The sequence below is a fragment of the Urocitellus parryii genome, chromosome X (assembly GCF_045843805.1).
Source record: "Urocitellus parryii isolate mUroPar1 chromosome X, mUroPar1.hap1, whole genome shotgun sequence".
Classification (NCBI taxonomy): Eukaryota; Metazoa; Chordata; class Mammalia; order Rodentia; family Sciuridae; genus Urocitellus; species Urocitellus parryii.
In genome coordinates, this window is record NC_135547.1 from 119,288,333 (window position 1) to 119,305,643 (window position 17,311).

Sequence of the window (17,311 nt, forward strand, 5' to 3'; positions counted from 1 at the left end):
GTCGCCCGTGGCACGCCCTGGCCTTTGAACTGCCAATCCCACGGGCGCCTGAACTGCCGTAGAGGAGGACAGTGTTGCTAGGGAAACTTCGGAGGGGCGGAGCCTTGCTGCCCCAGAGGCGGGGGGGGGGGGGGCTGGCCTCCTAACGGTGGTAGCTGGGTACCTGATCCCAGATTTTCTTTCGCTGAAGCGACTACGGTTGGAAAGAAGCTATGCGGGGAGAGGTTTCTACGGCTGCGCGGGAGGTCCGACGCGCACGCGCAACTTTTCCCGCGGTACAGCCGTTCTAGCGGGAGGCTGGAGAGGTTGAGGGTCATTAGATGCTTGGCTTCCCCACTTTCATTGTTTGGTTATTCGAAGCATGCTGTTGCTTACATATAATCCCATCACTTCCCACTCCCCAGCGTCATCCACGTTGACTGAATTCCAAGGGTTCATGTCAGTGCTTCAATTTGGGTAGAGGGAATGAGCTTTTGCTAAGGTGCTAAGACTGGTAGGAACTTGGGAAAAGTCAATTCCAGTCTCCCACAAATACTGGAGTAGAGAACTAATACAGGTCCTGAAGCGATATTTGCTGTTTGAACCCAAGCGTCAACACTCAAGAGTTGCTCTGTGGTTTGGGCAAGCCAAGTAACCGCTCTGTGTTCAGTTTCCCTCTCTGTAAAGTGGGCATACGAAGGGGGAACAGGACTTAGTATATGAGAAACACTTAGAACAGTACTTGGCACAGAACTATGCTATGTAATAAGGGTACGTCACATTACCTAGCGACATATTGCCTTCCGTGCACCAAGGATGCTCATCTTGGGAAGGAGGAACAGTCTGAGTAATTTATCAAAAACAAAACAGTCAGTTGTTTCAAAGTCAAGTCACAGCTCTTTTCCTGGCCCAGAAAGGACCTACAAGGAAAACAGCTTGAATGTTGGAAATGTAACGTGAAACTAGTTTAGTGCCCACTATAGATTTTTTGCTTCAACTTTTGCCATGATAAATCCCTCCTTTATGTCCACTTTTTGTTTGTAAAACCCAAGAATATAATTTTATAACATGAAGAGAAACGAGTTGTTTAATTGCAGTCACGTTTATTTGCAGTTTCTATACACACTTTCTAGGTAATCAAACTTTTCTGATACATTTTTTGAGAGGGGTTCACAATGAAACTGTCACCGTTTTTACTAAAAATAAATACAAGACTTAAAGTGTTGCACAGCTCTAAAATATACAAAGGCTTGGATTGAATGTAAACGTTGAAAACATTTTACAAAAGAAACCATCTTTGCAACAATTTAAAAAGTTTATATTTACAAATATTACAAAAATACAAAATGGATGCAAGTCCATAAACCATTGTCTTTTCGGCCAGCATGAACTGGTTCTAGTACCAAAATAGTTACACTGTAACCTTCTTCATAATTTTAAATCTTTGTCAGGATCTAGTTCTTAAGTGCCACCACTGCAGCAAATGTACCCACTCACTGACCTTTGGCAAGAGCAAACAGCATGTTTTGTTTGCTATACAACTAGTCCATGTCCTCTACTTAGCCAAAAACAAAACAAAACAACAACAAAATCAAAGCAAAATCAAAAGTCGGGGAAAAAGAAAAAAAAAATCTCCCCTACACAACATAGACCTGTTGTATAAACATAAAAAAAAAATCAGCATCAGTGCAAACAACAGAAGAAAAGTTCAGGTTGATGTTCTTTACAATACCTAATGTGTGTAACCTGCTTCAAGCCAGCAGTGATGTTAAAGACAGCTCTAAATCTTGGTTTTGTTTGTTACATAACAAATCCATGTAGAATATTCCAGATGCTTAAGGAATTTCTTGCTTTTTTACTCAGTTACTCAATACTCTTTTCCACAGTGAATTTAAAATCCATCTTTATTTGGGTTTTTCTTAAATCTATGAAATATAAAATAGAGAAACTCTGCTATAGATTTTTAGAGTAAACAAAATAAGTAAAACTATATTTATAAGGGTTAGTTCTGTGATCATATAGAAGGTATCTTATTGCCTTACAATTCAAGTCAATATGTATTTTAAAATATATATGGTACCATTACTTAAATTAATGTCAATAATAAAAAGGTGACATTTTTATTAAAGCCAATCCATGTTTTCTATTCAAGATTTAGAATCACTTTTAAAGCCCACATACCTCTTTCTTCACTCTTAAAAAACCCCTAACTACGCAAAAGCCATACTGCAAACGAACTGCTTTTATGAGAATTATAAAAGATCACCATTGTGACTGGAAATGATGGTTTCTTATCACATTTGTCTAAAAACTTTTATTTTTAAAATTTTGCCAAGTGTACTTTTCGAAGCATGAGACAGATCTGTTCATGTTCCCATGTGGTGTCAAACCATGCTGGTTGTCTTAATTAGTGTGTTCCAATGAGAAATGATGGTCCATTTTTTTCAAACCCCAAAACATTTTTCTTTTAATAAAAAGTATAACACTTTGTAAATGTTCAAACCCTTTACCAGGTAGCTTATCTATCCCCAGTACACATGTTCACACATACACACCCACACACACTCTCTCGCTCTCTCTCTCCCTGTCACACTCTCTCTACCCCCTCTCAATCTCCTCCTCTACCCCTCCACCCCCAGCACCCATTTTTACATACAAGAATGACAAGAAATTAAGTAACACAATTTGGTAGTACAAACAAATAGTAGAAGCCAAACATTTTTTTTTTCTTTCCAAACAAACAAAACACCAACAGCAATCAGATTCTCTAATTCTTAATCTGTAACATCTTAAAACACATTTCTATTGAAAGACAGTATCTTCTTAGACCAGGCTTTCTCCTTCATTTTGCATTGAGTTAATCCCAAACCACAAACCCCTTTCCACACATCCTACTTTTCCAAATACCACTTGCATGGGCTTAAAGCCAGCTGCATATCAATTTCTTGGTAACCCTGGTGTAGTCTATCATTCTACTCACATTCTAGTCTTTTATAGGCCATATTCCTTCTTAGTTCTCTCTACTTTCTACCTCTCCCATTCAAAACCTATTCTAAGTACATAGCTGCTTATATTTCTGACACGATTCCAAATATTAGTATCAGTTCACGTGAAAGTCAGAGGTGTAAAAACCACTTGCAGATTTCAACTTGTAACTACATTTTTTTTCAGTTTTAAGACAAGAAAATTCAAGTAATTTCAAGTAATTCAGCTTGTTTCCCTGCCTTCATTTTATCAGAGCACTTGCCCTGACAGTTCCTTTCCCACCCGCCACCCTCCCCCTTTGCCATCAAGCAGATATAGTAAAACCAGACAAAAACTCAGTTGTATGTAGCATTGTGAACCAGAGCTGTTCCCCATTCCCAGTTTAACAGTGAATATAAATAATGCATATACACATACCTATTTCCCAACTACATTGTTCACAGTGTCATTTCTGTTAATTTTTAGGTAGCATGAATCTCATCAGCACAGAGAGAAAGCTTCACTGAAAACTCACTGCAGGTACTTACTGATAAATCAATAGCTCTGTGGCATGCTTACATTTTATTTTTGTTAGTTTAAGAACCTGGAGCTAATTGCTAAACTGTTGAAGGATTTTAAAGATTATAGTCATTGGATTATGACCTTTTATGTCCCCAGTAGCCTAATATAAAACATAACCTAAAATTAACTACTGGTTTCCCTACTCATTCTCTTTAAAGCAATCCATTGAAAAAATTAAAGTCTAAAGGACACTCACTGTCAAATGCTGTTTTTTCAGGGCTTTGTGTTGAGAATGATGACTTCTCTCATGTTGGCTAAAAAAAAGTCAAAAGCATGCTTTTCATTCTGTCCAAATTACCACATGGCAAATCACAGCTACAGGTTGCTATTAGCTTGTTTATGCTGTAATTTGTCATAAAAATGATTAGGTCTGAATTCTTTATCTTAGATTAATCACATTTCAGTATATGACCTCAAGGTTTCCTTTATTTCACCAGTTTTAAATTTATATTCGAGGTTTTCATCACTCAGAAATTATCGGTGGACATTTAAATATGGTATTGATATGAAAATGGTATTCACAGAATACAGGTATCACACTTTATTTTGTGTGTTCTACAAACAGTTGGTGTGCGGTAGATAATTGGCCACATGTCCACTCATCATTGATAAACCTATTTACACATTTTTATCAAAAATATGGTATTTACATATGTGTACTTCTTTCTTCTAAATTTTGCTTTTGTTCATTTTAATGTAAAAAAATACCAAACCTCCAGAGTAATTTCATCTTCTTAAAGAATCATGACAGTGAGGGCTTTATTTTATTTTTGAATAGGCAGCTCTGGGAAAAACCTTGTGTCGGTTTCATGAAAATTAGATATTTTTATATGCTTTATTATCACGGGGAATGAGGTTGGGTACATCAAACTAAGCTAAAGAAAAACCATGAAAAGACAGTGCAGTTACTCAAAACAGGGAAACGAATCCAGAATGACGAAACCACTTTTTGTTTTCCCCAGCATGTATTTAGAAATCCGTTGCTCAGCAGTGATGCTCCCCAGTCCTGTTACTTGTCCGGAGTCCTCTGTAGCATCCCCACATCCCCTCGGAACTAAGGGTTTGGGCGTTGGGGGGCAGCCTGACATAGGCGGCCTATGTGGAGCTCTGGGAGGAGCGGTCGTCGTGCGGGCTCCCGTCGGAGTTTTCCGTCTCTCCCTCGGAGATGGCCTGCATGGGCGTGTTGTACAGCCGGCAGCGGACACTGTAGCGGCTGCTGCTGGCTACAGGGGGCGCCCGGGAACGTCCGACCCTGGCTGATGCTGAGGTGGCAAAGTTCTTCGAGGCAAATCCTTCCGCGTTGACTCTCGGGGAGCACGGGGAGAGTGGGGACAATGCCTCGGCCCCAGGGGATCCCTGATGGGCATCATCGGTGCTTTGGGGGGACTCCACTGTGAGTTCCCCAGGAGGTTTGGGCAGGATGGGACTCTTCAGGATCTCAGTGGCAGACATGCGGTAACTGGAATCAGAGCGACTGCCTTTCTTGAGGAGTAGCAGCTTAAACTCTTCGTTGGATGTGTTGGACTTTTTGGCATTGCGGTAGATGAGACCAGGAGACCTCTGGCTGTTTGCAGTTGTCACGCTGCTGCTGGGAGAAGTCACAGAACTGGCCCCGCTGCTACTGCTGCCAAGGGGAACTCTCGATTTGCTTCGAACAGACATGTCCCCAGAATCTTTTCTTCCAAGTACTTTCCTCTTGGATCTTTAAGAAAAGGAAAACAATGGAGCAAATAATCTCAGTCCGCATACATTTTTATGAAGCAAAGAGTTCAGTTCCATTCACACATCTATTTGAAAAGTATTTTGAGTGTGTCCTATATGATAGGATACTAAGTATTAGGGCTATAGAGATGAAGAGTAAGATATATTCCTTGCCCTGTGACACTCACAGTTTGAGGAAAATTCTCCTATGACTGGTGGGCATCAGTTACGTTCTGCAGACGCCCTTTTCACAGCCAATGTTGGGGCTAGAGGTTATAGAGGAGGATTTATTGGGATGTTTTGCAGGGGCTTAAGAAAATACTGCTATCTGACTTTTTATTAAAATGTGGTGAAGGACTGTGTCTTTTTCTTATGGAATCTGTCTCTACAATGTAGATGAAATGCTTTGGTGTTGAGAATTGACTTCCAAACAATATTAGAAAGAGCAAATAGTTGGAAGAGTGGGCGGGACAGGACTGGCCCTACTTTGATAGTTAATGGGTCTGGGTGATAGACATATGGGGATGCATTAGACAACTTTCTATTTTCACATAAAAAATTAGTTAAATGATTTTTTAAGTAAATCAATTCATCTTTGGCTGCAAATATCATTTCCCATAGCTGCCCAGGAACACCAACAGCATGTTAAGTGGTAAGCCAAACTCTGTGAGGAATTCAGCATCTAGATCATCCCTGGAGTTCTTAAAGCTTTATGTACTGCAAGCTCTCAAGGAATCAAACTAACTCTTATCTCTGTGGTGTAAATACATAAGTAAACCCTATACTATTGCAAATCTAAGATTATCAACCTCGATAAGTCTGCACCCATCATCATATTATTGATTTTCTTTTGATAAGTAAGCAGGTATAAATTTAATGAATCTACAGCATAACTCAGTTCATTGAAAAGTGCTGGCAACATGCTCTTTCACCAACTTAAAAATATGTAAAGAAGGGCTGGGGATGTGGCTCAGAGGTGGAGCACTCACCCAGCATGCGTGAGGCACTGGGTTTGATCCTCAGCACCATGTAAATGTAAAATAAAGATATTGCGTTCACCTATAGCTAAAAACTAAGTTTAAAAAATGTAAAGAAAATGTGAGCTTTATAATGGAGACCAGCCTGATTTTGGTTCACTGAAACCTCTGTGGTTGATATCTTGCATATAGAATCTGGCACTCCCATAAGGGAGAATTTTCAAACTAACTTTTGCTTTTGACCTATCATATTCTAGACACAAAAATATCACCTTATCATCAAAATCAAATATATGACCTGTTGGTATCACCATTACACCAACTGGATGGGTTCATAGGCTTTAACTTATTTAAGACTGCATAGAAAGTGGCAGAAGTAATTCAAATCTAGGTCTTTCTGATTCCACTACTTTCATCCTGTGTCCCATTGAGACACAACATATGATTCCTTAGGGATAAGTACTTGGCTCCTTAATTTATGTAGAAGATTAGTAATTTGTCCTAGGATTGAAGATAAAGTATGAGGAGGGTAAAGAAAACCAAATAGATTTTTCACCTGCCAAGTGAAGTGTGATGGTAAGGTAATGAGGAGGAGTTTATGATTGGAACCTAAAATTAAAAAAAAAAGAAAATGAAAACAAAACAAGTTGGGCACAGTGGTGCACACTGTAGTAATCCCAGCAGCTCTGGAGGCTGAGGCAAGAGGATCACAAATTCAAAGCCAGCCTCAGCAAAAGCAAGGTGCTGAGCAACTCAGTGAGACCCTGCCTCTAAATAAAATACAAAATAGGGCTGGGGATGTGGCTCAGTGGTTAAGTGACCCTGGGTTCAATCCCTAGTACCAAAACAACAACAACAAAACAAGCAAAAAATAATTGTTGAAAAACAGTGCTCCTTCAAGAGAGAACTACATAAACAGAAGTTTCTTTAAAAAATAGAATCCCAGGGAAAAAAAGATTGTAAGCTGCTTGAAAAAAAACTTTAAAAATGTTAAGTTAATGAGATGGTGGAAAAGATAATTCTCAAGTTCTATCCCTTAGGAGTTCCACCTAGGTCCCCAAGGCCTGCTATAAGAAGGCAGCCATATCTGTGAAAGTAGGCACATCACAATTGGCTAGATTAGTTGAATATGAGTGTTTTCCAAAAGCTAGCTCCTGCTCTAGTCTTTGTTTACCAGCTGTAATGAATTTGTAATTCTTGCAAATATGAGCCACTGATCACAAGGGCACAGGAGCCCAAATGAGAAAGTGTGTATGAGCAGCATAGGCACAATCTTGTCCTGGGAAAGCTACTTAGAGGACATCCCCTGTTCATGGGATATGGACATTAATTTTGTAGACGGAGGCTAATACTATTGAAGAAATTTAAGTTTTAAGAAGAGAGAAAAAAAGCAATTATTGGTGTTCCAAGCTATGAAACAGGCAGGTATATACACTATCTCAAACTTGGGCCCCTGATTGTTTTGGTGAATCAACATATTTGGCTCCGCTCTGTGTGATTATACCTTTGAGCATATTTCTTGAGGTTCAAAAAATTACTTAAAAATTAGAAGAGTGGGGGTATAGCTCTGTGGTAGAACACTTGCCTAACATGTGTGAGGCTCTAGGTTCCATCCCCAGCATCACAGACAAAACACACAAACACACACACACACACACACACACACACACACACAGAGTTATGGTTTGGATATGGGGTGTCCCCCAAAAGCTCTTGTGTTTATGCAGGAAGGCCTGGAGGTAAAATGATTGGATTGTGAGAGATGTAACCTTATTGGTCCATCCTAGTTTGAATGGATTGACTAAGGCTGGAGGAGGTGTGTCACTGGGGATATACCCTAGAAGAGTTGTTCTTCCCTGTGTCCCTCATTCCTGGCTGCCACGAATGGAGTGGTGCTCCTCCACCATGCCCTTCTGCCATGATGTTCTGCCCTCATCATGGGCCCAAAGCAATGGAGTCAGCCATCTATGGATTGAGACCTCTGAACTGTGAACTCCAAATAAACTTTCCCTCTAAGTTGTTCTTGTTGGGTATTTTGGTCACAGCAATGCAATGCTGACTAACACACACACACACACACATGCATAATGATTACACTGGAGTTTGAACTTTCATTCCAAGTTACATAACTACAAATTGTTCTCATAAACTTGTTGCAGAATGTCTTTTCTGGGGGAAAAACCAACATCTTCCTCTCGTCTATTATTATGAGAGTCTCTCAACTGAGGTCTCTCTCTATATATAAAGATTCACATTTCCCAATTTTTGTGTAAGTCTACCAATTTGATTGGGAAAAATAATTCTTCCATGCTTGCTTTTGTTTCTGTTGAATGTTTTGTAAGTTCAAAAGACATTCCTTATTTGCATTTGATGAAAAGCAATTTAAGAAGCACAACCTTTTGTGTGCCCTTTGTTTCTGGGGCCTTGGTAACATTGCCTCACCTGTGAATGACAGCGAATAAATCCTCAGTTGTTCGAGGTTTGTTTGGAGATACAAACACACCCTCTGCTTCAGCTTGAGAGTCTTCACTAAGTGGTGAGATGACGGAGTCATCACTCGGTGATGATTCTTAAAATAAGAACAGAATTATCTTTAAGAAGAAGCTACTCAGCACACTACTATGCTACTGACTTGCGGATCAAACAGGAGTTACCTTACCACGAGTTTTCACATGAGAAATATATCTTCAAAGCTTAATTCCTCAACAACACAAGCCTTTATCTATGTTGTTTTAATACATGAAAAGAAATAGTGGAGAGAAACCAACACCCAGGGCTGTACTGTATTATGGAGAAATAAAAAAGAAATGCTATAGGAAATGCCCTAAGACACATTTCTTTCATGACATGGGTAACAATGACTGACCTTTCAGTGAAGCCTCATCCACATTTCCTTGGGTCTCCTCTGCTCTGCTGTTATCAGAGGCACTTTTGGGTGAAATACCTGAAGCAATATTTTCCTGCTCAAAACATTTTTCAGGAAATGAATTTACAGTTGATATCTCTGATTCATAGCGGATAGTCCCAGGCACTTTGTCGTGGTGGTGGCTCATAACAAGTTGATGCTTAAGTTGGTTGCTTATGTCCATTGTTCTAGTTGGTGAGTTGGACTGAGATGCGATTACATCCATAGGTTGTGCACCTTCCTCCTGATCTTCAGAGGATGGCTTCTGTTCTAGCGCTCCATCTGGACCAGCTCCATACTGTATTATTTTGCTGTCCAAGCCATTTGGGCGGGCAGCAGACACCCTTTGAAATCCTTCTGTGGAAACCCCACAGTTTTTAGTTGGTATGTTTTCTGGAATAGGCTCACTCTCCATCTCTATTTGGTCTTTCATGACATTTGAATCTAGAAGATTGCTACCAGCTGAGGTCACAGTTTCTGGATTGCAGTGATTCTTCCCATCGAAAGGAGGGTTCTTATCCAAATGTAGTTTATCTGGTCCCATCTCAACCGCAGAAGAATCTAAAAAGGACAGTATGCTATCTTCAGCAGAGTACTGCCGTGATACTGATTTCTTCGCCATATGTGGCCTGATCTTACCTGGAGATAAGGCAGCCATTGTGAGAGCACTTTCCTCTAAGTAGGGGAGATCTGTATTGTTGCCTTCTTTTTGCTTAACTTCTTCAGACTTACTGATGGACCTAAGGTTAACAGATTTCAGGACTGTCGGTGTAATTGCAAGGGACGGTGGAGGATTTGACCTCAGCATTTCTCCTACTGTGTTTTGCTTATTATGAGTAAAAACATGCAATGGGTGACGGTGGTGGAATGGTTTATTCAAGACATTATGAAGAGCACTTAGGTCAAGATGAGTAGGAGGTATAATTGGAAGTTCAAGGTCTTTACTCAGTGAGAGGGTTCCATCTTTTAAAGAGGGTTGCTGGAGTGAGGATTTCCTTTCTGGGACTTTAGGTTTTCTTTTGCTACCTCCAGGAGACAATGGACCTGAAAAGAAGGCTGTAGGGAAAGAGGATGTTGGTGTTTCAGACTGGCTTGAATAGCCACTTGACGGAGAAGCCAAGCCAGCCAGCTTTTCTGGTGATGCCAGTTTAAATTCATTGTCAACAGAAGGAAGAGATGGGGTGGTGGCTCTTGATTCTGACTGTGATGTTTGGGATTCAGAGCTCTCTGGAGATTTGATGCACTCGATAACTGTGGTACCCGTAGCAGTGCTTGAATTAGATAAGGATCTATAAGGATCATTTGTTTTCAAGTCATTTAGAAGCCAGAGGTCTGCATAGTGAGTTGATTCAGCACCTTCATCTTTGAATGGTGGAATATCTGAGGTGTCTAACTGAGGTTCCTTCATTCCATGTTCGCTCTGGTTCACCCAAGAAGGTTCCTGCTTGGTCGGAAGATTGACATTTTCCATTCGAGAAGGCGTGTTGGAGAAATCAAGAGGCAACTTCATTTCCCTGGAACTGTGAGGCAGGTGCTGACCACTGCTTATTTTTGGTTCTTTCTTCTCAGGAACATCTGCATTTCCATCGGACTTCCTCAACGATGAGCTACGTTTAGGTGGGGTAGGCTTTGCCTTTGGTTTCCTGAAAGAGATGCTTGGTCTCCCTTGCCTCCTGTGATCTAAGTAGTCCTGCCAGGCACAGTCTGGAAGACCAGGACCGATGCCCTGGCTGTTTTCTGGACCCATGGCTGCATAATGACAGACATAGCTCTTATTACCTTTGAGCCCACAGTCAAAATGCATGGAGGTATAGTATCCTTCTGTGTCTACTGAAAAGTGAGAGCTGGTATCTGCTTTGTCCGATGGAGACTTTTCCAGAAAACTGTCATAAGTGGCCATGCTTGTGAAGCTTGGGCAGCCCAGGCTATCTGCCTTCGGACGCTCAGGACTAAAATCTTGGTGGCAGGAGGCATCATGATGGTGGTGCAGGTAATTCCACTCACTGTCACTTGTGTTGCTATTGCTAGGGTCATCCAGCAGATCTGCAACAGTGGAGGTAAAGGAGTTTGCCCGGTGGCCTCTCACTTTATCCAAATGGTCATTGTACTGCTCTGTCACAAAGACACTGGTGTCCTCGTTAGCATGAGGGGCTGTGTTTAATGACAACTCTGAGTCACAGTGTGAAGAGCCAGTGAGGGGAGGAGAAGCTGCAGGAGGGATTGTTTCTGAGGTCTGTGAGGGGCATGTGGAGCTGCTCCCACTCCAGTTCCCACTGGATGACTGGTGGTCATCCTTCTGGTCCATGTGGCTGCTGAGGAGGACCCCAGCCGTGGAGATGCAGTGGATAGGGCTCCCAAAGGTGTCTGAGTTGGAGGAGATGTCACAGCTGCCAGAGTCAGCAGCCATTCGGGACAGACGTGACCTTCCCCTCTCACTTAACTTGTGCTGGGGGCTGTGAAGATGCTGAGAACAGGCCAGGCCCAAAGCAGGCTGGTGTTCCTGTGTACTTGGGCTGCTCGGAGCTTCGCTGCAGTCATTAGGGGTTCTTTCATGGTCGCCCACGAAAGGCTCTTCCTCTTCATATGTTGAGGGTTTAGCACCAACTTTGGGTTCAGCATCTCCACCTCTATTACCTTCCCGAGGAAGGCTCCGAGATCTTGTACGGCTGCTCACTGTAGGAGTAAACATGGTGTCACCTTTGTCTGCCAGCGCAGAAATGTTGCCAGCAGAATGAGAAAGGGAAGCTGCAATGCTTTGACCCCTTTGAGCCCTGATTCTCCTTCTGGATGGGGCAGCAATTAGAATATCCTCAGTTTGGCACTCAGAGTCTCTGGTTCCGGACCTCCTGTTGACAGTGTTGGAGGGATCTGGGTTTGTGTGCACAATCACATTCCTTTCCCTGGCCACTGGTGATTCATCAGAATCTAGGGCACATGGAAAGCACAGTGAGATATTTAATACATCAACAGACTAATTGAAAGATATCCACAGATCTGTGGGCTGGCATGTAAGTTTCTCTTACAGAAAAAAATCAATAAAATATAAAATCAATAAAAATCAATATTAGGAGAAATCAAATTAGGAAAAAGTTAAAATGCTTTCTGTCTTTCTCTGTTTCTATCCTTGTTTCTCTATCAATCTATATATAAATAAATGCATACACATATATATGTATGTATAGTAAGAGAAGATATGCTTTTATATCTTATGATCTCTCTTTACTACCACATTGATTTGCACCAGAAAGTGACAACATTTTTTAACTAAAGTACATTTTATCTTCTTGGATACTACTTTTTATTTGTATTTTGTAATATAAACATAATAAAATGAAAATCATAGACTTTGTTAGAAGACATAAAAATCTTATTTACAAGAGAAGCTACCATAATAATGATTTTTAAAACCTAGGCAGAGATATTCTAAACACATTGAACAGAATAGAAAAGTGTCACCAAAGGTACCATATTTTCAATATTCAATATTTGAGTCTGTTTGTTACTTTTTAAAATAACTAATGCTGTAAAAGTATATCTGTCTTTAAATGAAGTTACAATTTTCCAAAAAATATCTTACATTGAATCGTATTACTTTTTATTCATAATTTCTACCTTAAAAATTAAAAATTTTTAGTGTTTTCTTCCTTAACATTTAAAAATTAGCAAATATTACATTTCAATCACAAAACTTGAGTGTATATACCCACATCTATACTTTATATTTAAACCTTTACAGTCAAGAACAGAGAGTTAAAAAGTAATACTGCCTGACTTGCTGAATACAAAACAAATACACACCATTTCCAAACCTCTACCAGTTAAAACATGTAGTATTTTTAAGGAAGCCAGTTGAAGGCTGGCTTCCATTTTACCTCTTCATAATCTGCACTAGACAGAAACCATTAGCATTTTTTATACCACACCTATTTCTTGTTGAACTCTTCTAGGGATACCCGAGATGGTTTTCCTCCTCCTCAATTTTCGTCTCCGCTGTAGTACAGATTGTGAATGAACAAGAGAGCAGCGTATACTAGCCTCTCTGTCAAAACCAACTCCTGCAACCCACAAAATAGGTCTCATTAGCCTTTAGAAATGGCAAACAAATTTTCATTTGCTTGGAACACAGTGATATTTATTGATTGGAAGTGAGGGAAGAGTTTGGATTAAGCCTGTGAACAAATATAAGGGAGCCCTTATTCAGCTCTTATTTAAATTATGTTGCAGTACATTAAGCTTTACTTCTAAAGGGTGCTCTCCACAACAGCTCGCACTGCCAAAAGTAACAATCAAAGGAGAGAAATCAAAAGAAAGAAAAGAGAAATAGACATCAAAAAATCACTCTCACACAGAAAATGGCTCCTTAAGGATTTATAACCTTTGGTTACTATTATTTACTGGTCTATTTCTGGGCTCTCTGAAACTGATACCTTTGCATAGTAGATTCAAAGCCAAGATGTTAACCTGAATTAGTTCAGCTAACATATCCTGACCCATTTCTTTATTAAAAGCGTCTTTGTGAGTCTTTTTCCCCTCCACCTCCTGTGCCCAAACCTTAGCCTCTAGTTGTGTAGGCGTGTGCACGTGTACACACACACACACACACACACACACACACACACACACACAGCAGCTTATTGGATTTGTTTTCTTAAATCATCACGTAACTTTTTTCTTCCACTAACTAAATTGGATGCTTTTTGGTTTAGCACCAGCTGTCCTATCAATATGAAATAAACATATAGGGCAGTCCTCAGTTCTGCACTTGAATGGATCCCTTCTGTTCCATCTGTAAAGTTTCAATTCTTAATCTTTATGCCATTTGTTTGTTTGTCTTTATAACTACAAAGGACCAATCTTGATGCTCATTAGTTTCTCTCTCTTTACTCATATTACCAACACTACATGCAGTCCTATCAAAACTAGAACAATGAGGTGGGAGGCAAGGAACTCAAACTCTTCCTGGCACAGGCATGCACGTTGAATTTTTCAGAGTGTGCTTCATCTCAGACAGCCAAAATGTCATGAATTTGGTCATTTCATCCTTTATCCTGATTGTTAAGCATGGGAATGGCAATATAAATCTTGGTTCAGCTGTATAATGAAGCAGTTGAGTTCTGCTTATAGGGCCAACAGTTTCTAGAATTCACTTTGAAAAATCTGTATCACATGATGAATAATTATAATACTATCAGATAATTTTTACTAAGGAAATTTTCCTTTCTTAGTTCTGACCAAAAATTAAAATGCTTCATTTTGCTATTAATGATTATAGAATAGGTGATACACAGGCACAGACATTGTGTTATGTGGACAGCAATAATGACATCCTCATTAAAGCTCTTGAAATCAATGTCTGATCTAGGCTTTAGTCTGGGATTTCCTAAAATAAAGCAGAAGGAGAAATCTTCCCTTTTTCCTAATCATAGACGATAGCCCATAATCATAGGACTGAATTTGAAAACAAGATTTTACTTACAGTGCCAGGAAGGGAGCAGGTGCTGCTAATCATCAGATGTTCCCAGAACTGAAAATTAGTTTAAGAGGGTGCCAAAACCCTAATACATCCCATTTAGATTACAGAGATCAGATAATCGCACATCTTTAGTATAAATTTTCCTACAAGTTGAATAGGTCATCAGAAAAATTAACTCCCAGTTCACAACTGGCCAATCAACTAGAACTCCTTTGTTTTTTTTTTTTTCTTGAGGAAAAAATATCTGTCCCACATACCTGGTCTGTTTGCTTCCTGCTCTATGTGAGAGAAATTTGAGTGGGGTTAATAATAGCTGTGTCCAAAATGCATCTTAAGGGACCTTAAATCTTTTGTCATATGAAATCAAAATGAAAATCAGTCATAACATGACTGTTTTGAAATTTTCAATAAATAAATAAGTTAAAACATCACTACTAGAGATGTTTAAAGAAAGCCCAATGGATAGATCATTTAATTTCTATCTTTGAAAGTTAGAATATTTATATCATTATTTGACTTACAATTTAAGATGATGAGATCCAGTTCTGGAATTCACAATTATCAAAAAAACATTGAAGAAAATTCCAGCTAGGCTTTCATTCCACCTAGACTAATATTCAAACTCTTATACCCAGGAGGAGGAAAACAGAGAGTGAAAAGAAGACAGGCTTGCTGGTTATAAAATAGAATTTAGCGTTAATTTATGTATTTAGGTCAAAAATCCCTAAAATTAATACAGAAATCTAAATGGTCTTTTTTTTTCTCAATCCTACCTTCATCAAAGGAAGCATGAAAACAGATTTTTCTAGTTGATCAACTTGCTGTTTTAGAAACCTGGGTTATGCTGTTTTCTTTCCGTGGGTGCCACACATCATTATCATATGATTAATCACTGCAGCTTTCTCCTAATTTCAGTAAACTAGGGCCAAAGAGCTATTTGCTGATTTTTTTTTCAAAAAGAAACTGTCCATCATTTACATAACAAGTAGCCCAGTAGAACATATGCAAATGGATGTTCCAAACCTGACAATAGCCTATTGAGCATCTCCTGGGTTGCATTTGGATGAAAAAAAAAAAGGTGTTATTTATTTACAAAATGGTATTCTTAATGCCTAGCCCTACAGCACAGATTTAATACACAGAATATTCTGACCCAACTGCCCCTAAAGGGGAAAAAACAACAACAAGAGAACGATACCAGTGACATTGATGGGAATAATGCAAGAAGAAATCACTTGGGCATCTTGTTTCATCTTCTCCTCTGGCGTTGGGAGAGGTAGCGCTTTGCTCCAGTTGGTCTGCTTGTCCAGTGTAGAGGGGATATTGTGTATTGGGTTTTTCGGCCTCTGCCCTAACATGACATCTGTATCTTCGTCCTCTGGGGGGTGGGACTGCAAACGAAGTACATTCAGATTCAGTCATCACAGCTTATGCATAAGCACACATATAAGGAATTTCACAGTTTAGATAAGAAAAAAGAAAAAAAAAACAAGGTCAGAAATATGCTTTTAGGACAAAGGAAGAATTCCCAGAAATAGTTAGTAAGCACAACTACTTGAAAGTATTATTTCAATAGTGAAGCAACACAAAAAGAAAACATGGATCAAACGAACATGCTCTTCAGTTAAAAGGAATAAAGAAGAGAGACAAGGTAGTCAGAAAGTCCCAAATTTCAAACTGAAGGAGACATCTAAGGAAAAAATAGATCTGCTTTCTGGCTATTTATCTTGCCACAAATTTCTATCAAAAATCTTGGGATCAAAGGAAGATGTGCCAAAGGCTCAGAAAATGTGCCAGAAAACCTGGAGTCGGGAGACATTCCAGAACACATCATCCGAAGGACAAGCCAACCTAATCTGAGAGGCCTTTAAAATACAAGAAGTTAATTTCAGTGCAGGAGGAAAGCTTTTATGAATAATATTTTAAGAACTCAGTTTCATCAACACTGTATGCACAAGGAAAAGCAAAGAGAAGAGACCCCCCCCCCAACTCTAATGGAAAATACAATTGCTATTACTGGGGAAAAAGATTCAAGTGGGTTTCTTTTTCAAATTTGGAAGAATAAAACAGTCCTAGTTTATTTTCTTTCAGCTTTGCCCTATAAAACTTCTTTCAGCTGTGTAGTAAGAGGTTTTTATTTCTATATGACATTTGAAAATTCTCCATTCAAACCTTTGATGAATATTAATATTGTCTAACTTCTGTTCAGGATTGGGCACCTGGCCCAGGTTATTAAAAAAGTTACATCCCAGTTTTGATTTCAGGGTTGGATTTCTAAACCAGATTACTAAAAGACCCAGTTTTCACTACTGAACCTAGTTTTATTTCTTTATATGTTTTGGAAGAAGGGGGTATCTGTATAAAAGAAATACTTTTTCCTCTTATTCCAGTAAGGTTTTGATAACACTCTGCTTAAATATCTAATATTCTGTTCTAAAATCAGAATCATTTAAAAAAAAATTCTCTTCACATTTGGAAACATCTTGCCTGCTGACTCAGAGGATTTCACGTATTGTCAAATGAACTATTCTCAAGTCCCTTTAAAGAACGGATTCTAGAATCACTTGTTTAAACTAACTCCCACTATTTACTTACCTTATCCGAGGTTTCTGCAAAGCCCCCCAACACACCCAACAGGATATGATTCCCCCCTTGGGAAAAATGTGTTCGCCATGAACGTTTTAATAAAATATTGCAACCTTCTTTCTCTCTTCAGCTTTTGTGCAGATT

The 17,311-nt window shown here is 39.4% G+C and overlaps 1 protein-coding gene across 3 annotated transcripts in view; it reads right to left on the minus strand.

The window, feature by feature from the left end:
• Positions 1-4,620: 4,620 nt before the first annotated feature.
• The window catches only part of Nhs (NHS actin remodeling regulator), a 332,167-nt gene continuing 319,476 nt past the window's right edge, over positions 4,621-17,311 (minus strand). For all 3 annotated transcript variants that reach the window (XM_026396735.2, XM_026396734.2, XM_077793955.1), the window contains 5 exons: positions 15,780-15,972; positions 13,032-13,163; positions 9,070-12,033; positions 8,646-8,772; positions 4,621-5,227 (listed from right to left, as the gene is read on the minus strand). In XM_026396735.2, the coding sequence (XP_026252520.2) occupies positions 4,621-5,227; positions 8,646-8,772; positions 9,070-12,033; positions 13,032-13,163; positions 15,780-15,972 (4,023 nt within the window). The remainder of the gene's footprint in view (positions 5,228-8,645; positions 8,773-9,069; positions 12,034-13,031; positions 13,164-15,779; positions 15,973-17,311) is intronic.